The sequence below is a fragment of the Camelus bactrianus genome, chromosome 20, assembly GCF_048773025.1.
Source record: "Camelus bactrianus isolate YW-2024 breed Bactrian camel chromosome 20, ASM4877302v1, whole genome shotgun sequence".
NCBI lineage: Eukaryota > Metazoa > Chordata > Mammalia > Artiodactyla > Camelidae > Camelus > Camelus bactrianus.
Genome location: NC_133558.1, coordinates 1096295 through 1122837, shown reverse-complemented (window position 1 = coordinate 1122837; position 26543 = coordinate 1096295). Strand labels below are relative to the sequence as shown.

General features: G+C 53.8%; 1 protein-coding gene across 4 annotated transcripts in view; it reads left to right on the top strand.

Moving 5' to 3' along the window:
* GMDS (GDP-mannose 4,6-dehydratase) overlaps positions 1-26543 on the top strand; it is a 455105-nt gene that overhangs the window by 182406 nt on the left and 246156 nt on the right. For all 4 annotated transcript variants that reach the window (XM_074347980.1, XM_074347979.1, XM_074347981.1 and 1 more), the window contains 2 exons: positions 24644-24836; positions 25600-25704. In XM_074347980.1, the coding sequence (XP_074204081.1) occupies positions 24644-24836; positions 25600-25704 (298 nt within the window). The remainder of the gene's footprint in view (positions 1-24643; positions 24837-25599; positions 25705-26543) is intronic.

Genomic DNA, 26543 nt, shown 5'->3' with positions numbered 1-26543 from the left:
AGATTTTATTAGTCTAATTCCAGTTGCTGTGTTGTAGACACTAGTGTTCAGCAGCTGATGTCAAACATTAGCACAAGCAATTTTCTAAAGAGCAGTGGTAAATCCAAACACCAGAAACCCATCGAGAGCGCGCTTAAAATTCAAGTCCGTCTTTGTACTCCTGGCTGTTCTGTCCCACGGTCCTGAGAACCATTAGCCCTGCACTCTGCACGCGCAGTTTTCAGAACTGTCAGTGGCTGGAATGTTCCGAATTCCTTTCCCTGCTTCCTGACTGACGGTCCCAGAAGCCCAGAACTCGGTATCAGCCACGAGGCCGGTGGTGTTTCAGGAAGCGTCAGTCAGTAAGAGTATCGGACCTGCCACAGAGGGTGGTGGAGTCTCTGCGTCAAGTCCTCTGTGTCCGGGGATCAGGGGCTGTCCGGGTTCCCCAGTGTAAATAACATGTTTTATCACTTGGAAGGACTTGTGATGAGAACGACTTTAATTTTTTGAATTAGCTAATATTATAGTAAATTACTAAGTGATTGTAAAATTCAAAAAATGACGAAATTCTGCTGTCAAGTTTTGAGTTGCATTGCGGTTGCCGCGGCGGCTGTCGTGCGGAAGGGAGAAGGAACGGCGGCTCCCTGACGGGCCCGCCCTGCTGGCACCCACTGAGCCCCACACCCAGAAAAGGTGCTTTGGAAAACTGGCTGCTGGAAACCTCGTCTGCCCTTGTGGGGGTCAGTGTGGGTGACTGGCAGATAGTCCCTAAGCTGTGGGTCCCAGAGGTTGCCCTGTGGGGTGCCGTTTCGGCAACACTCTCTAAAAAGGGTTAATACGTAATTTAAAATGGAGAGATACACTCCCAGATGCGTTTTATTTCAGTGCCCACTGAGCCACTGAGTGCTTTGTACTCTTGAAGAGGAGGGCCTTTGGTGGCAAGCTGAATTGCAGCCGTGGAAGATCTAGTTACGTGGTGTGCAGCACAGGGCATTACGCGAATATAGCATTGGGTCCCAGTGTAACATGTGGTGCGGATGTCGAAATGTCAAAATACAAATGCCTACAACCGCTCTCGACCAGAAATTTAGGGCAAAACAACCTTCCTGGGTAAACGCAGCGCTGGAAAGGGGTCAGAATACACAGGCTTTGGTGCAGTTGTAGCTTAGAATGATGGCTGTGGCCCTAACCTGGGGCAGTGCTTTCCCTTCCCCTCGAGAGGCGTCGAGTCAGCCCTGAGAGGACTTGATCCCTCCCTGGTCCCCGGCGGGCCTCAGTGCTGCCACCGCGCCGCAGGGGGACCCCTCCGAGGCGGGGAGCGCGCGGCGCGGCCGCTCCAGTCAGGGAGGACGCCGGCCCCGTGTGGCGCCTCGCTGCCAGCGGCCTGTCCGACTCCGGGGAGGGCCCTTGGGATTTGCTGCTGTTGCCGCTCGGGAGTGTTGCTTCCCCTTGTGTCACAGATCCTCGTGGGGTCGGGTCGGGTATGAAGACCAGGGCTGTCTGCACGGACGGCTTAGTGAGCAGAGTGCTTGCTGGGCGTTCAGTTTGGCAGTGCTTGGACTCCTTGGAATTGTAAGTAAATTATTTTATTTATGGTTTCTCAATTTGCAGAATTGCAATAATATGCATCCTCTCCTTACCTCAAAGGGGTTTGAGGGGTGTTAATGAAATAATATCTGAAACCTCTGTGGGCTCCTGCGGCCGCCGCGGAGACAAACGATACCGCCCTCTGTCAGCGGCAGTACCAGCCCGGCTCGCCCCGCGTACGGACTGACTGCGGCTCGGCAGTGAATCTTCCCCCATGTGGCCCCCAATTGTCATCCTGACGCCCCTTTGCAGGGACGTTAGCTCAGAAAGCGTGCACTTAATCATCGAGCTGTTGTAGAAGGCGGCCTTGTGTTGGCCGGGAGTCTGCATAGTCAGACAGGCCCTGCGCGTTGGAGGTACTCTTAATTTTTCCATGACTTTTGTTAGTTGGAACGCAGGTTCACAGACGCTCCACCTTTTCAAAACAACCTGCATACCGAGAGCTTCTCCACAGCCGGGTAAGACTGATAGACGTCTTTTCTGGCGTTATTTCAAAATGCCACTAAAAGCCATTGACTCATGCACTTTAAATGGGGGAGCTGTGAATGAAATCTCCAGTTGTGAACATGTGATTACAGTTTGATAAAGCCGCTGCTTTTAAAAAGTAGGGCTGAGCAACCGTGTGACTCCCCAGCACAGAACATTCACCACGTGGAAAGGCGACGTCGTCTGACAGGCCCTTTGGGCCCCGCCTCACCCGCCCCCGCCTGCGGTCGGCCCTCCTCCCCCGTCCACACGGCCTGCCCCGTCCGCACGGCCTTCCCCGTCCACACGGCCTGCCCCGCCCTGTTGCGGCGGATTCACGGAAGCCTCGGTGCTTCTGAGCGCTCCACGTGCGCGCTCTTCCCAGGTATTTGGTGGCCTGCCGTCTCGCTCCCGTGGGGTCTCTGTTGGGATGGCACCTCTCAGCAGGCAGAGACGCTGCGTGTCACCCGTCACTGGGAGGGACCCAAACCTGACCCCCAGGCTCTTTAAAGCCTCTGGAGCCCCTCGGCCCACCCCAGGGTGCCTGAGCTCCCCGCCTGGCAGATGCCACCCCGTCCTGCTGGCGGCCCTGCCGTGACCACCTGCCCTCGGCTGGCCCTTCACTTTCTAACACAGAACCTGTTCAGAGCTAGCCCACTCTCCTGCCTCCGTTTCTCCCTCCCCAACTTCACTTGTTTATTCTTCTAAGACTTGAAATCCTCCAAATAAACTTGTATTGTCTAATTCTGCTTGAATTTCTGATTATTTTCATTGTAAACACTTGTAAGCTAATATGTTTTGTGTCCACAACATTTTGTCTTTTTTATACCCTGCTTTTAAAACTGTATAAAATACCTTTTTTCCAGTTTATGCTCTTTTCTGGAATTAGATGTACAGTTGATATTAGTGTTTCTGCTTTTTACTTTGTTAGCATTTGTTTTCCCCTTGTTTCCAGTCTTTCTGCTTCATATTTTGGGCATTTGCCTTGATAATAGCACCTTAATTAAAATTTTAAAGGACTCCAAGGACTTTTGAGTCTTAGAGGAATTCAAGGCACTCACATCTGTTTGACTACTGACCTGTCTGTCCCAAAGCCTGCCATCATGGTTTACGTTTTTGGAAACTTGTTGTGCTCTCTCTCTCTTTCTTTCCTTGTTTCTGATGGCTCTCACTCACCTCCTCTTCTCGGAGCTGTGGCCCGCCCCCAGCTGTGGGAGCTCTGCATTCCAGCTCCGCTTTGCTCCTTGTTTCTCATAAGAACACTTGAAACTATGAATTCCAGGAATTTAATAGTATCCGCATCTCACTGCGTCCTTGCCAAGGATAAAAGGAAATTTCGTGCATGCTTTTTGCTTATCTGCTCTTCCCCACTTGAATCCTAGGTTTTTAGAAATCATCTGTATTTTAAATACTAGATCAGATTTTTTTTTACATTGTACCTTTTAAGTTTTAATATCTTTCCGAACAATTGCAGCCAATTCCACAGCCGCATTATCAAACGTGGTTTGGGCTAATTATGATTTTTATTGTCTTCATTGCTTGCTGCTCGCTGGTTGAATCATTCGTTGGGGTTTTTTCCTTCTGAAATGCTGCCACAAGTACTCTTGCTGGAGAAGAGTGCATTGGTGGGTGCTTTCTGAGGACTCTCACTTTTGAACATGGTTTTATCTTCACGTTTAGTGTTACATCGTGTTTCAGCTCTGGTCACAGTCCTTTCGCTCAGATTGTGTGCTGCTTGCCCCGCCGTCTTTAGCGTTTAGACACTGTTTACAGCGTCTCTTCCCTGTCCCCCCCCAGCTCCCCCGGGGCTCCCGGAGACCCCTCCTAGTTTCGCACTTAGAAATGCCCACATCCGGGTGGCCTGGGCTCTGCTCCCCAGGGACGATTTCCCTGTGGCTGAAGGCCCCTCTGTCCTCGTGGGTTCCAGAGCCGCGGCCCCAGCTGTAACGGGTGTGCTTCTTGTTTGTCTCTCATCAGTTTCCTGCACATCCTGGAGGATTACTGAGTTGGTTTCAGGTCAAGAATTTGGTTTTCTTCCGTGTTTTACTTGATTACCTGAAGTCTCCAGCGAGCATCTTGGCTGAGCAGTGGTGTTTTAATTTCCTCCAGCTCTTCCTCGGTCCTTCGTTGTTCCTAATATTTTACACAGTATCTCGTCCTGCTGCTGAGCTGACGCCCTGAGGGAGGGCCTTTTCCCTGAATCACTCGGTTTGCCCCCTCCTGGTTTTGCACACTGACCCTCCGGTGCGGCCTGTGATTCTTCACTGCTGGGTGGTTTGCATGGAAGGTGTGAACTGATCAGGGCTGGTGGTGGACCCCGCCCTCAGTGGGTTGGGAGTCTCTGCTCTCCCCTGGGGCCTCTGCGCACCAAATGGTCAATGGGGATAAGCTCCACAGGGGTCCACAGGCCAAAAGGGAGCATCCCCTCCAGGTGTGACGCCTGGGAACGGGCGAGGCTGCAGCCCCTTCTAGGAAGCCCCCAGGATGTTGAGTGGGACATCTTCTGTTTCTGCAGGACGGGTGATCTGTGCCCACAGCAGCGCGCCTCGAGGGGCGAGGTCCGGATTCATGAGGTCAGCAGCTGTGCCCCCCCACTTCCTGGGACTCAGAACTCACACTTTCTCTCTCCCCCCACAACCACCTCTCCCCTGCCGTCAGAGCAGACTGTGTAGGAAGCGGGGAGAGTCATCAGGCAGGGGCCTCGGCCTCCTGGGGCTGCCGTGGCCCTTCCCTCCTCTCACCAAGCTCAGAGGGGCGGGTGTCACAGGAACTGCCTGGGAAATTGGTGCTGCTCCAGGAAAGACTGCATCTCAGTTCTGGGTTGGAAATCTGTGTAGGTGATGTGGCTGGAGCTCTTGGTTGTCCCCCGTTCTCAGTTCTCCCCTTCTCAGTGATAGAATTCTGAATGTTTACTGAGTACATGTTCTTCTGTAATAATTATATTTCCAGCTCCCATTATAGCTAGGTGTGGGTGTGTGCGTGTGCGTGTGTGTGCGCGTGTGCGCACGTGTGTAACGAGGAAGGGAGGAATCCTCTTTGTGGGAAGGTGATGTCATGGCAGGAACCATGGCAGCCACTTTGCAGCAAGGGTTGGGAACCATATTATGTGGGTAGTGGAACAGGACCCTTAATAGTTGTGGGGCTGCCAGACTAGCCTTGTCTCTAGGCTTTTGTAAGTGAAAGAGGAGCTTTCTTCTTGTATGAGCGTCTCTTTTCTATCAATTTCGTATGAGCCCAGTCCCATCTACTGGAGGCAGTCTCCCCGAGCAGAGGGGGAGAGAACTGGAGAGAAGTGGCAGGGCAGACAGGAAGGATAGCAGTGGAGGAGCCACCCTCTGGTCAGGAAGGCTGGCTGCCCCCCAGGGACACCTGGCGCGGACAGACTGTGGGGTGTCCAACTGAGGCAGCTGTCGGGGTGGGGAGTGGACCAGGAGAGGCGGGCTCAGAGCCAGACTCCCTGCTCGGGGAACTGTGCGGTGGTCCAGCGGCCCCATGCCCCAGGCCCCTTGAAGGATTCACTTCAGCAAATTATGCTGGAATCGTCGTGTGTCCATCTGCCACCCAGCGACCCAGCTGGTTGTTGGGTGGAGAGGCGGGAACTGTAACCCCGAGCAGTGAAGCAGGCCTGGGAAGAGGGAGGGTCCCTACAGCAGGTTGGGCCCTGCCCTGCAGTCAGAGGTGCTGGGTCGGAGGGAGGATCAGAGCAGAGTGCGCCTTGCCCACCCGTGCCTGGTGCCGCCGCCGGCCTGCCTCGGGGAGCGGCGGCGTCCGGAGGGCCCAGGAGGGTCCGGGACCTGCCTGCGGGGCTGCGAGTCCGTGGCCGGAGGTGGGATACTGGGAGGTGCCTGGTGGGGCGTTGGGGGAGGAGCTGCATCTCATGTTGGTTTCCGCAGGTGCACTGTCTCCATGGACCTGGGCCCCGTGGGAACGCTGATGGGGGGAGTTGCTTCTCTTTCCCTGTCCTCCCTGAGACGAGGCAGCAGTGGAACGTGTCGGCCACCCTCCGTGTCTGGAGGCTCCGACAGAGCCCCGAGCATGTGGCTTTGTTCTGCCTTCACTCCCTCTCCTCACCCCGGGGCGGGGTCTGGGGGGCATGTGGTCACAGCTACCTCGTCCAGCAGGGAGTGTGCCCAGGGCAGGGGAGCTGGGGTGCAGGGGCTCCCACATCCCCTCCGCACCGATGGGCCTCGTCTCCATCGTGAGAGGTCTGTGGCCCCACATCTCAGAGCAGTCGTCCCTGCCATGGGAGCCTGGGGCATCACGGCCCTAGCCACCGGGCTTCTGTGGCTTCTGTGGCCCATTTCTCCCTGGCCGTGTTGACAGCCAGATGGCTGCTTTGGGCCTGCAAGCTCCTCCAGGACTGTGGGGTGACTGCCTGCCTGTGAAGTTTCACCCTCTGCGTGTGTCCTGTTACTGGTAACTCAGTCCTGGCTGCTTTCCCCCATCAATCTGAACACACATGAGTGAATGAAACGTGTTACCTGCTGTGCTGTGTCAGTAAACAGAGGATTCTGCAGCCATCGAGCCGTTGCCTGCAGCCACCAGGATGCTGGGCCCTGAGGGCCTCAGGGTGGAAGCAGGATGCCCGCCACCCTGAGGGTGTCCCCTGAGGGCCTCAGGGTGGGAAGCACAGGACACTGGCCCTGGAGAGCCACAGTGCGCATCCCAGGAATGAAGTCAGTGAGCCCCGACTCCTGTGTCTTCCATGCAGGGGACAGCGCGCGGTTCCTCAACTTGAGCCACCTGGTCTTTAGCGAGCAGGACTCTCCTGATGTGCCGACCACCGGGTCGTGTTCCAAGACCTCCTCCCTCTCCTGGCTCCTCCCCTGCCTCGTCGGAGAGGACCTTCCAGCCTGTGAGGGGCGCCTCCGGGCTTCAGGGCTTAGAAGGGCCCCCAGCAAAGCGTAACTGACTTCTAGGTTGTGCTTTTTCTCCCGTTGGCACGTGCTTCATGTTCAGACGTTCTTTCATTTTCTTTTGTTAGGTGGCCCTGCCTTGTATTTCAGACTGTTTGCTGTTGGTCTTAATTGTATGTCGCTGTGCTGATTTCAGAATGATTTCTTCTTTAAAGGGGAAGTTCTCTGTGCCTCCGACTGCCTGGTTTCCCGTGCCCTTCCGCCTTCTGTCCCGGCTCATCAGAAGTGCCACGACTGCTGCTCGAGGCCCAGACCCCTTGGGGCGTGCTTACTGCCCCCACCCGGGCGTGTCGTCTCGCTTCCTGGAGCTCTGACTGTGCCCTGAAGCGGTCTCAGCATTGCTGTGTGTGTGTGGCCCTGGTTCCCTGCAGGCCTGTCACGGCGGAGACTGTTCCCAGAGCCTGCGCCGTGCCGGCTGGTGAAGTGTCCCCGTGCTTGCTGGGCTCACGTACGGTGTGCCTTCCTGACGCTCGGTGGAAGTCACACGCCGCAGGGTGCGGACTGTCGCCTGTCACTTCCCTCCCGGGGAGACAGAATCACTAAGACTCGCTCTCAGGAGGCGCAGCTGAGGCTTCGGTCCTCTCCTCTCACACGTCCGCTTCATGGCAAGATCGTCCCGTTTGTTTTGGTTGGAAGGTGTGTGAGTGTGTTGTGTTCAGGGAGAGTAATTCAACTGTTTTTAGTGTAAAAAGAACAAGAAAATAAAATAGTGTGGGTTTATATGTCTTGGGAGCCAAAGAATATGAGTACAAATTGAATGAACAAGAAAATTATTCAGATTCTAACTATAACGTGTGCTTACAAAACCCGTCTTTAAATTCCTTCCTCGTAAGTTCCCTGTGCGTCCCGACAGCAGTTTCCATCGGGGGGGCCTGTCAGAGGCCCGTCTCCACCTGCTTCCCAAGCCAGGAACTTAGGTCCAATGACTTGTATCAGGAGGGTGTGGAGGTGGGGGGGTCAGGGGTGGACGGGAGGGTGTGGAGGTGGAGGGGTCAGAGGTGGACGGGAGGGTGTGGAGGTGGGGGGGGGGCAGAGCCTCATGGATCTGGGGAGACCTCGCGTCTCGGGTCCATGATGCTGGAAAACAGGAAAGTGGCAGCCAGCTGAAGTTCCACTTAATTAAGTTCCAGATGTGACTAACGATGCATCTTTGTCTCTCTTTAAAAAGAGCTTTTTTGAACTTACGCAAACCCCTCTACCCTTTACCTATGTTCTCTCTAAGTGGAGGGGTCATTAAAGATTGTGGTCTCGAGAATAAATTAAATGTTGTGACATTAGCTTTAACTTAAAACAGTGCAAAAACTTAGAGTTTTCTGATGACCTTTGAGGACAGACACAGAGGAGTGAGGTGTTCTGAAGAGGGTGTGCAGCGCGCGTCTGTAGGGGTGTCTTTGTCTGCCGCTGGGTGATAGGCCTTTACCTCGTGGTCAGGGTTCCTCTGGTATTTCCCACCTGCTCTGAGCAGGGTCCTCCCGGGAGGCGCCGTGTGCACAGACGGAGGCCTTCAGGGAGGCGGCGGGCCGCTGGACCCGAGGACGCACTCTCCCAGGTGGTAGAGGAAAGTCTACCTCGGCTCCTGGGGCCGAGGGGCTTTGCCAAAAGGAGGATGAGAAAATGTATTCTGAATTAATAAGAAAGACGACCTAGAACACACGATCATCGGCAACCTGATTCTAAATCACAGCCACCCTGTGTTTAGGAAGAAGAAGCACCATCCTGGTATTAAATTGCAGGAAGAACTGGGCCACCAGTGTCTGGCCAGGGGCACAGAAAACATGACCGTGGAGGGGCCGCTGGTGGGGGGCGGGGCTGGTGGCAGCAGGTTGCTTCCTTGTGTCACTGCTTTTCCCTGGTGTCAGTCCCAGCTCCACGGCTTGCTGACTGCGACCTGGGAGAGCCTTCACTGCCCTCAGCGTGGTTTTCCCCAGTGTGAGTGAAGCACCTGTGGTGGTGGTTTCTGACGCACAGACTTGTGCTGGTGCTGGGAGGACCGCGTGCGGGGGGAGACCTGGGCCAGGGCTGGCCTCCCGCACGCGCCCTCGCTGGGACCGCCTGTCGCTGTGTTTGCTCCTGAGGTCAGTGGAGCCTCCTTCACCTGAATGTGCAGCCTGACCCCGCATCCCCATTCCCGGCTTCTTCCCCTGCACGCCTCTGACCACCGTGAGACTCGTCTGCATCGCACCCCTTCAGACAGGCCGCGCGAGGAGGTCAGCCCCCCGCGGGCAGGGCTTTTGCTGGGTCCCCGCACCGTCTCCCTGGTGCCTCCGGCAGGGCCAGGGCCGTGTGAGTCGCTCTCTCAATGTTTACCGGAATACTTAAAGATGACCAAATGCTGCTTTTGCAAATGTTGTGACTGTATCTGCAGGAAAAAGTGAAAGAAAAGTCAGATGCGAGGAGCTTCCATGTCAGGGAGGCACGACAACTTTCGATGGGCTTTAAGCTCTGAGCGTATTTGAAATGTATGTCTATAAATAGAAAAGAGTGAAAAATCGTTGTCGAAAAAGGGTTTTAAAAATTCCTTTCCCACATTTAGTCTCAGTCTCCTTTTCCCTTGACACAAATAAGGGAAAACGAATGGGCTATCTTCTTACATCTTCATACTGATGTTCTCTGGTGATTTCTCAAGTCCCTTTTCTGCCTCTCAACTTCCGAGCAGCAGTTAAGCCCCTCGCACAGCTGGGTCTGGCTTGTGCGCGCAGACGCACGGGGCACTGGAGCCACTCGCTGCGCGGGGCGGGCGCTGTCCCCAGCAGCACGACCGTTTCTGGCGCGCCTGCTTGGTTGCGGTGCTTTGCGCGTGGAGCCGAGAGCGGTGCTTGGTCTCCTCCGGAAGGTGCGGCGAGTTGCTTCTCTGCTCGTTCTCCATCGCTCTTACCTTCCGTCGCCACCCAGATTCAGTGTCAAGCTGAGCATTTTTGAGCAGTGGTTTGGAGATTATCCTGAAAGATAAATTGCTGTTACCAAATATCCCTGACAGCTCCCCAGATCATTAAATTAACAGCAGTGAACGGAGAGAGAACTAAAACTAATGGCCAGATTAAGGGTTCCTGACAGGAGGTTAGAATCGTTGTGATTTGCAGGGTCTCAGGGGACCCCCTTCACCCCCATCTCATTTTCACATTGAAGTTTCCGTTTGTGCGAGCTTGTCCTTTGTGTAGAAGTTGAAGATAAGCTGTCGCAAACTTCCGTGGTTGTGCAGCCCCTCGTGCTGACCGACTCAAGGCAGCTTTCTTCGTTATTTGATTCTTCATATATTTCCTGCTCCCTTGAAGGTAGTGAAAGATTAGGCTTCCTGGGGGGAACTGGGAGTCTAAACCAAATCGCCAACGCTTCTCAGAAATGCCAGTTCTGAGTCACTGAGGGCGGTCAGGCTAGACGTGTCCCCACCTGGCGTCGGCCGGTCCGGGCTGCGCTCCCGCCCTCCTGGCGGTTAACGTCCAGAGCAGCCCTGGTGCCTCCGGGAGGCAGCGCAGGCAGCCTCAGCTCGTCCAGCTTCGGAGCACTCCCAGGGAAGGTCATGCTCTCAGACGTGTCTAAGAACACAAAGAACATCATTCGCAAATTGCCCGTGATTTAAGCCCTTGTCTTACTGCAATAAATCTCAAAGGAAAGTGATGTTCTTTTGCGTAACAGAAACGCTGGAACTTGAAATTACTGGTGCTCACGTGTTTTCTAGGTTGTTGATTTTCAAACTATCGTAAATATGCCCGAGCTGGGTGCGTGGTGTGTCGTGGGGAATGAAGTGGGCATACTCAGCGTGGAGGGGCGCCGGGGCCGGACGCCCGCTGCGCTCGGGACTTGCTCACTCTGTGCAAGCGGCTCTTGGCCCCGCAGACCGCTGCCGCTGCCCGCCCTCGAAGGCCTGGTCTGGTGGTCCAGCTCGGTCTCCCTCCTCTTTCCATGCAACCTCTGTTACGCTCCTGACTCTGTGCTGGGTGATGAGGGTCGAGGGAAGACGTACGTCTGCGGAAAGCACACCCATTCCTGCCGTCTGTTCTTGCCGTGATGTTCAGGTGTGTTTCCTAAAGACTGCACCTTGCTTCTGTCTTCACAGCTTGGGTTTTGCTGACTGCTTTATTTCCAGAATTTTGAGTCTTTTCCAACTCTGTTCTTACTTCATTTTGCCTGTTTTTCAAAATTATTTCTCGTTTTTAGCTGAGTTTTTCTTGGTCCCTTTGAGGTGTAATGTCAAGGTTACAGAGATGTTGAAGAGAAATGTTTACTGTCGGTTCAGATGCAGTGTTAGCTCCATCTCCTCTGGAGTAAATTCTTCCGTGGGGTGTAGATCTTTCTGGTTCTGTCTTTAACATTAATATTCTTTTTTAAAAATTTGGTTCACAGGCCTATATTAAATAGGAGCCCCTCTCGCTTTCTGCCTTATCCCTTCTTGTTGAGCTTCATACTGGCCACCACCAGCCTCTAGAATGTTCTAGTCCAGAACCACGTTATGGCTTAGAGTCTCCAGGGAGCCCTGACACCGGGCAGCAGGCTGTCTGGTCGGCCGTAGACCCTTCTGGCGTCTTGGGGCAGATCCTCACGTGAAGCTGTCGGCTGCCATGGGCCCCTCATTGTGGACAACTCGGCTTTATGTTGACACAGACAAAAAGACATAGTTCCAGGCTGGCAGAAGCAGCTTTTTTGTCTTCCTTTCATGGGCTGCATAATTGTGCCCCAGTCCTTGGTTTTAAACTGCAAGTGTGGCTTGAGCCCTCTCCCCGCCAGGCGCCGTTAGCCTGTTCACCTGTCACTCCCGAGAGCTGAACACCCCCGGCCTGAGCGGAGGCTTGATCTCCAGCAGGGCTGTGGCTGGGCCTCGACACCTGCTCTGTCTCAGTGTCTCCTGTTTGGAGTTAAGGCCGCACAACTATGTGTTTTTAATTTTCTTCTTTCTACGGCCGTCATTGCTGTGCTCAGAGTGTCACGGACAGAGGGCTGTGGCCTTACAATGGCAGGTGACAGGCCTCGGTGATGTGTCTTGAGGGCAGGAGTAAATCATTGTTTGGAGTTATTACGCTAAGTTGTTGGTATCCGCCTGAAAGCTGTGGGAGCCATTACACTTTTAGAAGGATGTGTCCTGGTTGGATTTTACGTTTTAGGACAGTAATTCGGTACCTGGTGGATGGATTTTCAGAAGGCCAGGGAGGAGGTTGGCAGCTGTGTGGAGGGTCCACATGAAGGGTCGCGAGGGGCCCAGGCGCGAAGTGGTGGGTTCCTGCAGGCACTAGCTGGGGTTGCCAGGGGGTTACAGGCCGCCCAGCGCCGCCCAGTGTCCTTCACCTTCCAGGCCAGCCTTGTTTCCGGACTGCTCCTCGGGTCCAGCGGCTACTGGCTGTCTGGAGCAGGAGGCTGCGCGTCTGCCTGTTCCCTTGCTTCTCCTGGTCTGGGCTGGGTGCTGCCGCGAGGCACGGGCGCGTGCGGTCACGTGGGAGTGACGGTGGAGGGCTGTGTCCCGAGGGGGCCACGGGCTGCTGGTGACAGGGTGAGGGCTGGAGCCCGCGTTTCGTCTGCCGTGACCGGTGACTGCGTGTCAGCCCGTCCCGTCTCTCCTGCCTGCCTGCCTGCCTGCCTGCCTGCCCCAGCGGCATCTTCCTCGCCTGGGCAGGTCACTCTCATAACAAGCCCATGTTTCTCTGCTTCACAGAACTCGCAGGTTCTCCGTCTTCTTTTCCTGCTAAACTCCGACCTGGGTGCTGACTGTTTTCCTCTTTACTCCGAAATCAGCCTCCTCCTGGTTTCATGTGTCTGTTTGCCTGACCTGCTGTAGGTGCAGCCGTCACCCCCCCGCCACCCCGTCCTCAGGGCCTCAGTGTCCCCGCTTTCTCACGTCCGCTCAGGCCTCAAGGGAACAGAAACTGACCTACGGAGCAGCAGGCCACAAATTGGACAGCATTCAAAAAAAAAAATAAGACATATATCCTGTCCAGTGAGACCTTTGTTTTCCTGTAAAATCTGAGTTTTGTGCTGCACAGCACTTTTGATGTGGAAAAAACCATGAAAACACAGCATTTTCTCCACATTTTTTGTTACAGAAAGATACTATTTTAAAAATGCTGCCTAACACCACTGAACGAGCACTGAAAGCGTTAGTAACAGTAGCACTGTGATTGGCTTCTTGGAGATGCTGCCACACATGCTGAATTGCCTTAATCTCATGCTCACGTCGGGTTTTTGCATCATTTTGCTGTTGTGAAAATGATCTCTCTTTAGAACTAACACATGGAACTTAGCAATAGGCGTCCAGAGAGGAAGGAGCAATTTTGAAATCATGGTGTTTCCCAAGGACGCCTGCTGTATTTGGTGATACTGAAATGCTTTTCTTGTTCATTCCCTCGAGAACTACGCCTGCCTTCCCCGTGGTGCACCGGGCACAGGGCTCGGCACTCAGTGGAGACCGCCATGGGGGTGAATTAGTCCCTGCCTCGAAAATTCACGGTTTCTTGATTTGCACATGTTAACCGCTATATATGAAAATAGATAAAAAACCAGATTTCTTCTGTACGGCACAGGCAACTATATTCAATATCTTGTAATAACCTTTAATGAAAAAGAATATGAAAGCCAGTAGATGTATGTATATGCGTGACTGGGACATTGTGCTGCACACCAGAAACTGACACATTGTAACTGACTGTACTTCAATTAAAAAAAAATTAATAAAATAAAATTCATGGTTTCTTTTATGCAAAATCAGCTTCTCAAGAGAATGAGTTGCTCCAAAGGGAGCATATTAAGCAGATTGTTTTCAGGTGGGGCTCCCTTCTGTCTTGTTAATTGAGTGCTCCATCGGACCTCGGGGAAGGGCGTGCCTCATTTAGGTCTCCTGGACTCCCCACGAGCTGGCTTGTGAGCGCTCTGTTACATCCTTTATCACTGCACAAAGCCTTAGTCATCGCAGCCACTTCCTGGCTGAGGGCTCACAAACGGGAGAGCGCGAACTTTCTTTTAACTCTCTCCCCACATGACAGCTGCTCTGTTTCCTTGAGCATTTTCCCTGTGCTCCGGACACCGTGAGTTCCAGACGCTGTCCTTATGGCACGTTACCTCCACTGCGCAGGAACGCGGGGCACTGCTTTCTCGTTTGCTCTGCTCTGTGGGGGACACTCCACGTTTTCTTGGTCTTTCAGCATCGAACCAAAGCCTGGTATCTTCAGGAAGTCCTCTGAGGCTGTGGGTCCATCGTGCTTGTTTTCCTCTCCTGTTTCTTAAGTGCGTTATCTCCAATGGTCTGGTCTGAAATGTTTTGCCATTTTCCAAGCCTTTCAGGCAGCTCCATGTGATCTGCAAGTTACTGTTTATAATTGATTTTTCACTGTTCTGGAAAAACAATGAAAGTTTGGAGATTTTCATCCGGTACCTCCTTTCCCAGATTGTTTTGAGTAAGGACAGCCCGTAGACTCGCCGGGGACGGGATCCGCTTCTGTGTTTTTGTTCCTGGCTGCAGCGTTCTGTCTGTGCGTTCCGGGGTGGGGTGCTGGGCAGGGAGCCCGGAGCCCCTGCTGGCGCGTAAGGGGTGGGGTTTCCTCCCACCAGCAGAGCTTCTGTGATCACTTTGTAAATGCACGTGTCGAGGCCTCTGAGTGTCTGGGTGACCCCACCCGTGTTTCCCCCTTACTCCTCCTACCTGCGTGACTGTCCCTTAGAGTTTTGACCCCTAACTGCCCGTGGAGCCGGCCCATTACCGTTCACTTGCTAGATTTTTCTCTGAAAACTACACCCCTCACTTGAGTCCCCTGCAGTGCGGCTGCCGCTTGCTTCTTACGAGCCTGCTGGCGTCTTCATCACGGAGGACTTCCCACCCCTCAGGCTCGGCGCTTTGTCTGCCTCCCAGTTCTCCTCCGAGGTCTAGGAAGTTCGCTGTCCCCCCCCCCCCCAACTTCAGGTGGCAGTTCGGGACGGGAGTGCCCTTGTCCTCACGGCGAGCAGAGTGGAAAGCCCCCACCTCTTTAAAATGATTCCGGGTCATTGAAAGCCAGCCCCCTCTCTGCTCCCCCCGCTGGGCTTCGCCGGCTCCCCGCGCAGCCTGTGTCCCCCGGGAGCGCCTGGCTCTTCCTCCAGCGCCTCCGCTTCGACGCCGTCAGCAGAACGCCCAGCTTTCTTGTGACATGTCACTTACTTCAACGAGCATTTTGCGCGTTTCTCCCAGAGGACTAGGTATTTTTTCCGTATTAGTCCTTCTAAAACTGATACACTAGATGCCGTTTTTGGAAGAAAAAGTAGGTCAGGAGATGGGGGGCGAAGGACAGAAAACAGTTTGTTGCCCACGTGACATGCGGGGCCATAGTCAGTCTTGCATAGTGGCTCACAGCCGCTGGGCCACGGGTCCCCTGGGCCACAGCTCCCTGCGCCGAACTGTTTCCCGCCGGAAGCTTTAGCTCCCCGTGCGGGGTGACGCACCCTCCCACGTGGAGGGCCGAGCCCCGCGTTACACGCCAGCGGCCTGTGGCGGCTTCTCAGACGCACCCAGCCGTTTCAGTGAGTTCTCACGTTTCTTTTCTGATGGTCTGTTAACTGAAGGGTGACTGGCTGTTCAGCTGTGAAGTGGGCTCCATTCCCACTTCCAGGGGGCGGCCCTTCCTGGGGGAGCACAGGGGATACTTTACAGTAACCGGGGAGACTGGGGTGCTCGCTGCGCCCGGTCCTCGGAGCTGCAGCTGAAGCAACTGGTCATGGTTTTGTCTGCGCAGAGGGCTCCCTGCGTTTCCCCCGCCCGAGTGTAACTGGCAACTGAACTTAAATCCCGCAGTCGTGTCTGCGTTACTTCAACGAAGAGTTTGAACCCTTGATCAATACCTGAAGGCTCCCGGTTAAGCACCCAATTTAAATAACCCCCTAGTCTGTCCTGTGTCCTCACACTCGCCCACGAAGCCCTCAGGACTCTTAGGTACTCTTGTGTGCGTGGCCAGAATAACCCACACATCTGCAGAGCTCAGAGCTGGTGTGGCCGTTCACCTTGACTATATGTGCAGCTCCGGTGTCACAGTGATGCCTCCGTGCGCCTGGGGGCTCCTGATGGTTAGGCGCTGATGTCAGGAATGTCGTGACTGATTCAGGCCCTAGAGGAATCGCAGATGGGACAGGTGGGACGGGACACCTTGAGGTGGCATGTGTGTCAGAGCCGGCTCTGCTGCAGGGAGCTTGGAGCTTGTGAGTGTGGCCGCACAGGGACCAAGGGCCTCGGGCTTGTCTTCCTCAGGCGTGTCCTAAAATCCTGAAACCGGCAGGCCTCCCAGTGGAGCTTCCCCTCCCCTTCTGAGGCCGGGCACTGAGTCTCAGCACTGAGGGTTACAGGGGCAGCGGCTGGATCCCTGGGTTACGGTTGCAGTGTAAAAGCCTGGCCTGTGACATCATCATGTGACTTGGCACCGTGTAGACAACCCTGGGGTGGCGCTGGTATCAGTGCCGTGATGGGCAGAGCCGTCCTGTGTGGCCGGGCGGCCGCCCCCGCAGCCTCAGACAGACAGACAGCCATCCTCTCGGAGAGAAGGCCCGCCTGGTGCTCCCACGGCTGAGGGGCGGTGCTTACCCTCAAAATGGAAGGAAATCCCAAATTTCAGGTAGAAGTTAGTGAAAATGAAGACGCATGTGTTTCTCCTCCCAATCCACGTGCCCCCGGGTTCTGTCTGTGGACCCAGAGGACCTCGGGTCGACACCCAGCGTGACCGGCTTCAGTAGGTAGGCTTCCCTGCTGTTTCTGCTTGTCCACAAGGAGTCTATAGGAAACTGGGGATTCACCTCCGGGGCCGTTTTCCCATATAAAAATCATGGCAGGTTTTTCTTTGTTTTTCACCAGCTGCTAAACCTCTGTACAATGGGGAGGGAAAAGATGGCTCATTTGTGACAACTGGAGCCACAGAGTATTTTTAAATTAAGATTTTTCTACAAAACCAGGAGACTTAGTGTCATTGTCACCTTTGTTTTGCGTTCTAGCCTGTCTTAACTGGGAAAGCAAGAATAGTTTTAAGGAACTGGACCAGAGATTCCCGGGGGACACAGCAGGTGGCAAAGCATTGTGACCAAAGAGCTATCGCTGAAATGGGGGAACCCCGGCCGTTTGGAGAAGGAGACTGTCAAACAGAAGGCGTGTCCTTGAGCCCCCTGGCCTGCCTTCCTCCCCGAGTCCGTGAGCGGAGGAGCGAGCAGGTCTCAACGCAGACTTGTGCTCTTAGAGAGTGCAAACCCTTCAGAAAACCCTGAGACCCGAGCACGCTTTATCTTTTTGAGGCTGACTAGTAAACGTCTCAGTTTGCCTCTGTGGATAAACGGTAAGCTGGGGAAGAAGTCGTCGTCTGTCCAGCAGCTCTTTCCGCGTCCTGTGTGCTGAGCTGGAGGGCCGAGACGGGAGAGCCTGGCTGGTGTGGGCGGTGGGCGGATGGACAGAGGCAGTGGCTTGGTCAGTTGTTAGGGAGCTTGGGTGGTTATCTTGTCCAAACACGATGAAAGTTCTGATTTCCGATGGGAGTCGTTAGTCGAATATTTCAGAAAACTTAATGGAAACTCCATATTAATTTACGTTGAGCAAACAAAGGCTGTCCAAGATGTCACATTTGTTTAGTCTGGCTAGAATTCATCACTCCGGTGGACGAATAACCTTCTGATTGTTAGCTGTTTCAAAGTATAATTATAAATGTTTTTGAACAAAACTATAATGGCAGGAAAATAAGGAAAACTCGTATAAAGTTGGCTTTTGAACGTGAGGAGTAAAAGGCTCTGGGCTGGAGGCAAGGAGGGGAGCGGGGGGGCCGTGGCGGGAGGCCCTCCCTCTGCGCTGGGACCTGCCGGCCCCGTGCCTGCGGAGCAGAGCGCAGCCTGGCGTCAGGCCCCCCGGACGGCCGCTGCTGATGTGTGCAAGGTTACCTCCTCCCGGGGCCTCTCCTCGTCTCCATCGGGACCGCAGCCTCGCTGTTTCCCAGACGTGGCCACGTCTGCCACCTCCTCCGGGGCCCTTCTCTGATCTGTCCTTGTCATCTCTCCCTCTTCTGGGCTTCTGTCCCCCTCACACCCCCCCCCCCACAACAGCCTCGTAACCCTCCCAGCCACGTCTCCCTCACCCCTGCTGCACCCGTCTGTCTTCACGCCTCTGCTCTGTGCCCGTCAGGCCAGCGAGGAGGACAGGGCTTTTCCCTTCACCTTTGCCCATCCTGTGGTCAGGACACGGTGCCCTGCTGCTCTGCTCAGCATAGGGTCCTTAAACAGGGATGCGTCCCCTGGGCTGCAGCCCCTCTGGACCACCGCCTGCCTCACTCTTCCCGTCCCAGCTGCTAGGTCCCCGGCGGCTGGGCTGGGCTCCTGCGACCCGGGGAGCCTGATTCATGATGGAGAGAGATGCTTTCCTGTTGCTGTCCCTGATTAATAACTTTCCCTTGCAGATGGAGAGTCCTGCAGGGCAGTAAACGGTGCAGCTGCCTGTGTGGTCCCAGGCACTCCCAGCTCCCGGAGCCGGAGCCGGAGCCGCCTCCTGCTCTGAGAAGTCAGACATCCAGCGCAGTGCTGGTCTCCGTGTGTCTTTCCCACGTGGAGTTCTTTTGCACCAACAATCATCTCTTTTTCTGAGGTGACATTTGTATTCAGGAGACTTTGGTTCCTTCACTGAGATTTTAAAAATCAAATTTGCTTCATCTGTGAAGTTTGCTGCATTCTTAATTGTACGGTCAGCTCACTGAGAAGTTACCTGCTCAGACTTCACACCTCATGCCGTCTCGTTCCTCCAGCCACTGTTCTTAGCGCCTTCTGTGGTGGGCACTCGCTCAGTGGTGGGGAGCACGAGAAAGACAGAAAGCAAGGCTCTCGTCCTCGGGAGCTTCCGGGCCCCTGAACAGTTGAAGAGTGTTCCCTGTGGCCCCTGCGCTGGACGCTGGGATGTCGTTACTTGCTCTGTTAGCTGGGAGCCCGGCACGGAGGGCCAGGGTCTGGTTCAGTGAGAGTGCTCCCAGAGCTGGGGCGCTGCGCTCCGGTCTGCAGGTGGTGTGGACTTGCAGCGCAGGCTTCGGTGCCCGGACCCGGGTCCCTCCAGGGGACCATTCCTGATCGTTGTCGTCTCCGACGAGGCTGTGCTCTCCCCCTCATATAAATCAGGATAATTCTGGGCGTGTGTGTTTGTGTCTTTGAGTGTTGGTAAGTGCAGTCTGCTGTATATCTGAACTTAAGTTTACTGGTTCTTTTGACTTCGACTGCTCTGGCCCTCAGGCTCTGTGACGCCCCGCCCCGTGGGTGCCTGTCCCACTGCAGGCTGCCTGGGTTCTGGGTGACCTGCCCTCCCACACCTGCTCCATAATTACAGTCGAAGGTGGTCCTCCTTTACCCTGAGTTCTGCAGCTTATGTAATAGTGTAACTGGTAGACCGTTGTCACGGTTGTGCTGAGGCTTTGAAATTTACACAGCGTTTTATCTGGCCTTCTTCTTAGGACGTCACCTGTTTCAACACTGTTAACTCATCAGCCTTCTTCTGTCATTCTGATAGCCCATTTTCTCTGTTCCTTTTTGTGGTTTTATTTTGATATTTGCACGTTTGACATTAAACCCCACAGTAGTTTCCGTGCTGTCTTCATTCACCCGACAAGTGCCATGACAGACACTTGGGGCGGGGGGCGGCTGCAGAGAACGAGACAGAAGCCCTGCCCTCACGGGCTCCCCGTCAGAGGGGGAGACAGGTGATGCGTGGGCCGTCAGATAAAGTAAGACGCCAAGTGGAGAAGACTGAGCAGTGTGGAGGCCCGGGCTTTGTGGGTGGAGGCCAGGCGTGTGAGGGAGACAGCTGAGCAGAGTTGGGAGAAGGAAGGTGGGCACGGGGTGGGGGAGACACGGGCCTGAGGCCTGAGGCGGGGGTGGCGCCGGGTCAGCACATGGGGCAGGGGAGGCCAGGGGTCGTGGGGGCAGTGGGAGGAGGGCAGCAGTCCGTCCTGGGAAAGGAGGTGGGACGGGGAGGTGCTGAGACTGGGTCAGTGAGGAGGGGGAGTCGGCGTGCGTCCGGGCCTTGGTCCGAGCAGCAGGTGAAGAGGTGCCGTTTGGGTTGCGGGGGGACGAGGGAGGAGAGCTCGGGCGGCGGCATCGAGGATCCCGTCTGCAGTCGGGTCAGTGTGCAGTGACGGCCCGCAGCTCAGGGAGACGGCAGAAACACGAGGTGCTGCTCAGGCCGAGGGGGCCTCAGGCCGTGTGCACAGAGGCGTGGGTTCTGGCCCTGGACTCGGCGGGACCACGGCTGAGGCAGTGGGATGTCCACGTGCAGACAGTTTGGACCTCTAACCCGTATCATATGTAAGAATGAACTAGAACTGCACTGTAGACCTAAATGTGAGAAATAAAAGTATACAGCGCTTAGAATGAAATGTAGGGTAAACCTCATGCTCTCGGGTGAAGCCGAACATTCTGAGACACGACTGCACAAGCACAGGATACGAAAGAGAACTGAGGTGAGTCGAGCTTCTGTGCTTCGTAGGATGCCTTGACCTCACACGTGTTCCAGGCCCAGAGCGTCTCGGTGAAACTGGGAGGAAGAAGTGAAAAGACATCCCTCGTCAGGGGAGAAAGTTGCAGGTCATACATCTGACGGGAGACTTTAGCTAGAGTACATGCAGAACTTTCACGGCTCAGTAGTGGAAGGACAAATAACCAGCTTAGAGAAGTGCAGAGGGTCTGCACAGACGTCTCTCCGAGCAGGTGCACAGATGGCCGACGAGCACGTGAAAGGAAGCCGAGAGCGCTGGCCGTCAGGGGAGCGAAGCCTAGGCCCCAGTGAGGAGCTTAAGCCACAGAGAGACTCGTGCGAAGCCGCCAGCTCCAGATCGCCAGAGCGTCCTGAGGAAGGAGGGGGAGGCGTCACCCTGTCTGATTTCAAACTCATGTAGAAGCTACCGTCATCGGAACAGTGTGGTGTTGGCCTAAAGCCAGACAGATCAGTGAGGCGCCACCTCACGCCAGGCAGAACGGCCCTCGTTCAAAAGTCCACAAATGGCAAATGCTGGAGAGGCTGTGGAGAAAGGGGAACCCTCCTCCGCTGCTGGTGGGAACGCAGTCTGGTGCAGCCACTGTGGGAAACAGTATGGAGAGTCCTCAAAACACTAGGAATAGACTTACCATGTGACCCAGGAATCCCGCTCCTGGGCATATGTCCACAAGGAAGCCTGCTTCAAAAAGACACCTGCACCCCAATGTTCATAGCAGCGCTATTTACAATAGCCAAGACATGGAAACAGCCTAAATGTCCATCAACAGGTGACTAGATAAAGAAGAGGTGGTATATTTATACAAAGGAATACTATTCAGCCATAAAAAACAACATAATGCCATTTGCAGCAACATGGATGCTCCTGGAAAATGTCATTCTAAGTGAAGTAAGCCAGATAGAGAAAGAAAAATACCATATGAGATCGCTCATATGTGGAATCTAAAAAACAAACAAACAAACAAAACATAAATACAAAACAGAAACAGACTCATAGACATAGAATACAAACTTGTGGTTGCCAAGGGGGTGGGGGGTGGGAAGGGACAGACTGGGATTTCAAAATGTAGAACAGATAAACAAGATTATACTGTATAGCACAGGGAAACATACACAAGATCTTATGGTAGCTCACAGAAAAATAAATGTGACAAGGAATATATGTATGTTCATGTATAACTGACAATTTGTGCTCTACACTGGAATTTGACACAACATTGTAAAATTATTATAAATCAATAAAAAATGTTAAAAGAAAAAACAGACCAAAAAAAAACAATCAGACAGATCAGTGGAACAGAACAGACAGCCCAGAAGAAAACCTACACATACGTGGTCAACAAGTGTACAACAAAGGAGGCAAGAAGATACAGCAGGAAGAGGACAGTCACTTCAGTAAACCGTGCTGGGGAAACCGGACAGCCACCTGGAGAAGAACAGAACTGGACCACTGTCTCATACCACACACAGAAGTTAACTCAAAACGGATCAGAGATTTGAACCTGAAACCTAAAACTTCTAGAGGAAAACGTAGGCAGTAAACTTGTTGATGTCAATTTGGATGATGATCTTTTGGATTTAACACCAAAACCGAAGGCCACAAAAGCAAAACTAAACGAGTGGGACTGCATCACCCTGAAAAGTCTGCTCAGCACGGGGAACCAGCAGTAAAACGAAAAGGCAGCCTCTGGAGGGGGGGCAGTGTTTGCAAACCATGCGTCTCATGAGGGGTTAGCAGTGGCAAAACAGCCGGGAACGTAGCACACAGACAGTCCGATTTGAAATACAGGCAGAGGCTGCGGATCGACGCTTTTCCAGAGAAGACGTGGAGATGCCGACGGGGGCCTGGCGCCCAGCACCTCTCATCGTCAGGCGGGTGCCGGTCAGGGCCCTGAGACGCCCCCTCACACCCGGCAGAGTGGCCGTCGTCAGAAAGGCCAGAGGGAACACGCGCTGGGAGGATGTGGAGAAAGGGACCCGTGCACTCTGTGGCTGGGGGTGTGGGTCCGTGCGGCCAGTACTGGAAAGCAGCGTGGAGATTCCTCAGAAAATTAAAGATAGAACCACCGCACGACCCAGCAACTCCTCTTCTGGGTGCTAATCAAAGAAAACAAAGACCCCAACTAGAAAAGGCATCTGCCCCCCACGTTCACTGCAGTCTGACTCACAGCAGCCGAGACCCGGGGGCGGCCCAGGTGCGCCTGTTGGGCGAGCGGACCAAGCAGGTGCGGAGCGCGCCCGTGTGCGTGGGCGTGAACACCGCTCGTCCGAAAGGGGAGCGCGTCCTGCCTCTGCAGCGATGTGGATGGGACTTGAGGACGTCGTCCTAAGTGAGGACGGCGTACAGCCTCACGTACATGTGGAATCTGAGAAGAAATGGGCTCATAGACACGGAGAACAGGCTGGTGGTCGCCAGAGGCAGATGGCGGGGAGTGGGCAAAGTGGGGGAGGGGGTCACAGGTACAAACTCCAGTAAGAAGTGCTTTGTGGGGCTGTAACATTCAGCATGGCGACTGCAGTTACTAATACTGGATTGTGCATTTGAGAGCTGCTTAGAGAATAGATCTTAACAGTTCTCATCAAAAGAAAACAAATTTTGTAACCCTGTGTGGATGTTGACTAGATATATTGCGGTAATAATTTTGCAATATACGTGTATATCAAATCATTATGTTTTACACCTGAAACTACTATTAATGTTATGTGTCGATTGTATCTCAGTGGAAAAACCACAATGACATTCCGCTTCACACCCACCGGGACGTCTGTAATCAAAGAGACAGACCACAAAAGTGCTGGGTGGGGTGTGGAGAAACTGGAGCCCTCGCTCGCTGCCGGGGAGGCTGTGAAATGGCGCAGCCGCTTTGGAGAACAGTCTGGCATTTCCTCAGGAGGGTGCACACAGTGTTGCCAAATGACTGAGGGTACGTGTCCCAGAGAAGGGAAAATGTATGTGAAAGAGGCCAGTCACAGAGGCCGCATGTTGTACGTGGTTCCGCTTACACGGTCTGTGCAGGAAGGTGAATGCACCCGGGCGGGAGGCAGAGTGTGGCTGTTGGGCGGGGGCAGGAGGGGAAGTGACCGCGCATGGGCACGGGGTTTCTCCTGGGGATGGTGAAGATGTTCTGGAGCTAGAGGATTGTATGATGCTGTGAGTATGCTAAAAACCACTGGATTGTATAAAACTGAATTTTGTGTTAGGCCAGTTTTATTGCAACAAACTGTTACATAAAAATAATAAAATAGCCCCCAATTTGACTTTCTCGGCTTTGGAAGGTTGTGAGTGAAACATACATACTGTCTTCTGTTTTGTCTCTTGGCTGCCACGTGAGCTTTACCCACAGGCCTGGAGGACAGAGGTGAATTCCGTGGTCGGAGTCAGGTGCCTGGTGGGCGGGCTCGGGAGGTCCCTGCGCCCCCTGAGCACAGCTGAGGTCACCGTGCTAACGGGGACACTCGGGACTGGGCAGGCTGCGCACTCAGCCTACAGCGGGAGGCACAGCCGCCCTGTGCTGCTGCATCTGGCCAGGGACAGAGATTCTCAGCCTTACTATTTTAGGACATTTGGATATTAGGTTAATTTATTGTATTTACAAATAATGTGAGAAAAAAGCGTATCAGTCACAGTTACTTTTCTAAAGAATGTGTTCGAGAACTGGGGCAAGACACTGAATTCTCCCTTAATTCCCCCTCCTCAGGAGTCGTTCAGGGCGCACCCGCGTCTGGCCGCATTCAGTGTGCCGCAGAGGTAAACGACGTGTAGATAGGTGGTGGAATATACTGAAAGCCATTCTTGTAGGTTAAGTAAACATAAGAACTAAGTCAACTTCGCTCCAAAAGCACATGTTCTCAAACTTCATTGTGCATAAAAATCAACTGGGACTCAGTAAACCTGTGAATTTCCCAGCACCCCCCCCCAACCCCCAGAGGTGGTTCTGTCTGAGTGTTGAAGGAGCAGCCGGATGACCCTGAGGAGCAGGCGTCTGCATTTTGAAAAACACTGTCGGGGGACTTCAGCCGAGAACTGGGAGGTGACACGTGTGGTCACAGCGGCCTTCGTGTTACCGCAGATAATGAAGCCCTGTCCCGTTCGATGTTAGAGACAGAGGCTGCCCCAGTCTCATTCTGCTGTTGGAAAGCACTGTTCTTGACAAGCAGAGCATTTCAGGGTAGGAGAAAGCAGAGTCCTGCTACCCCGGTGGCACCTCCGTTGCTCTTGCCGTGAATTTAGCCCTGTCTTCCCTGCTGTTCCCAGATCTCCTTCGACCTGGCCGAGTACACGGCTGACGTGGATGGGGTTGGCACCTTGCGGCTCCTGGACGCGGTCAAGACCTGCGGCCTCATCGGCTCCGTGAAGTTCTACCAGGCCTCCACGAGCGAGCTCTATGGGAAAGTGCAGGAAATACCCCAGAAGGAGACCACGCCTTTCTACCCTCGGTCGCCATACGGTGAGGGCGCGCGTGGCGGGTGTTCCTGCTGAGGTTCTGTCCTGCCTCCAGCTGGCGTCACCTGCTGAGGGCCCCCTGGGGTTGGCTGAAGCGACGGTCCTGCGGGGACGCGCACCTCGTACCTGGCCGCCCGCTGGGCCTGGGCCTGCCGTTGCCTCCGGGAGGAATCCCCACCTCCCGTCCCCATCCTTGCTCACACGGCCCTTCTGTACCGATCACTTTATAAGGAGAACTCGGCCCAGCAGGACTCGTTTTACTGAGCTGTCAGGAGACTGTGCTGAAGAGATAAGGTTTCGGGTCTTTTATTTCCATTCCCTGATGAACGTCTCCCTGAGCTCCAACCCTTAAACGAAGTCTGTTACATCTAATACATTTATAAAAGGAGTATTCGTGAAAGACTCAAGTGACAAAATGTGAAAGCATCTAGACTATTAAGATATCCTTTTTTTTTTTTTTTTTTTTTACTTCCTAATTCCTTAAAGCTGAGAAGAAGGGAGTAAGACGCAGGAAAGGTGCTTTGATATGTTGCACACACTGCCGTTGAGTTGACTGGATTGTGAAATTACAGAGGCACGGAGCTCCTGAGTGTGTCGTCACCGCATGGTTAACTGGGAAAGGGGCCTCTATTTTGTCTTGGGCTTTTGGTTCTTTTTTTTCTATCCTGACACGTTACAAATTGTAAATTTTGCACGTTGTTGCTTGTTGACATGAAAATCACTGTCTTGTGTGATAATCACTGACTTTTTCCCTTGCTTCTCACCAGGGGCGGCGAAGCTCTACGCCTACTGGATCGTGGTGAACTTCCGAGAGGCGTACAACCTCTTCGCGGTCAACGGCATCCTCTTTAATCACGAGAGCCCCAGGAGAGGTGGGTCCGTGCGCTCGCGCTTGTGTGTCTGCACCGTCCTGTGCAGAGGGGCCGTCGTCGCACGTCTGTTCTCTCTCTGAGCACGTCAGTGTTGTGGTGAATGAAGAAACGTAAATCCTCCTCAGTTACTTACCAGTTTTGTTGGCTTTTCTATTCAGAGTCCCGGTTTCACTGTTTCCTTGGCTGGTCTGTCCAGCTGGGTTTCAGCCTGAGTGTCAGGACGTGTTGTGGGAACGCCCAGGGCTTGTCCCTAACGCCGCTGACTCCCGGAAGCACCGCCGGTCATCTGTCTGTTCTCACCTCGAGTCAGTAGGGTGTTCAGAAACTTGCTTTACCTTCCATTTAAGCAAACACTCAGAGATTACTATGCTTCTAGACTATTTAAGATACATTTGAAATCACTTATGTTTAGAATCGCGAGCGCGTTTTGGAGAAAACCGTATTTGTTTGCGTCGGTCTTTCCACGGTCATTGTTGAGACTGTTAGCGCCACGCCAGCTCTCCCATCCCAAGTACTAGGTTTTAAGTAAGAGAATATGTACTCCTACCATCAATTCTGATTTACTGAAGCGTGGGGCGTCTTGACAAAACACGTGCACTCTACAGAGCAAAAATCGTACGACCTGATTCTAAGAAGTTTGATTAGGTCTCACTGTCGTTTAGCCTTTTAGCTTGAGAATGCACGAGGGGTCCAGCATTGTAAGGTTTCCATGGCCAACCGTTAACGCTTAGAGCTCCGTCAGTGAGATTCCTGTGACTGTGCAGCCGCGTAATTAAACCAGCAAGTCACAAGGAAGGAGGAATGTGACACTTACAAGGTGTGTTTAGTGTCAGAACCTT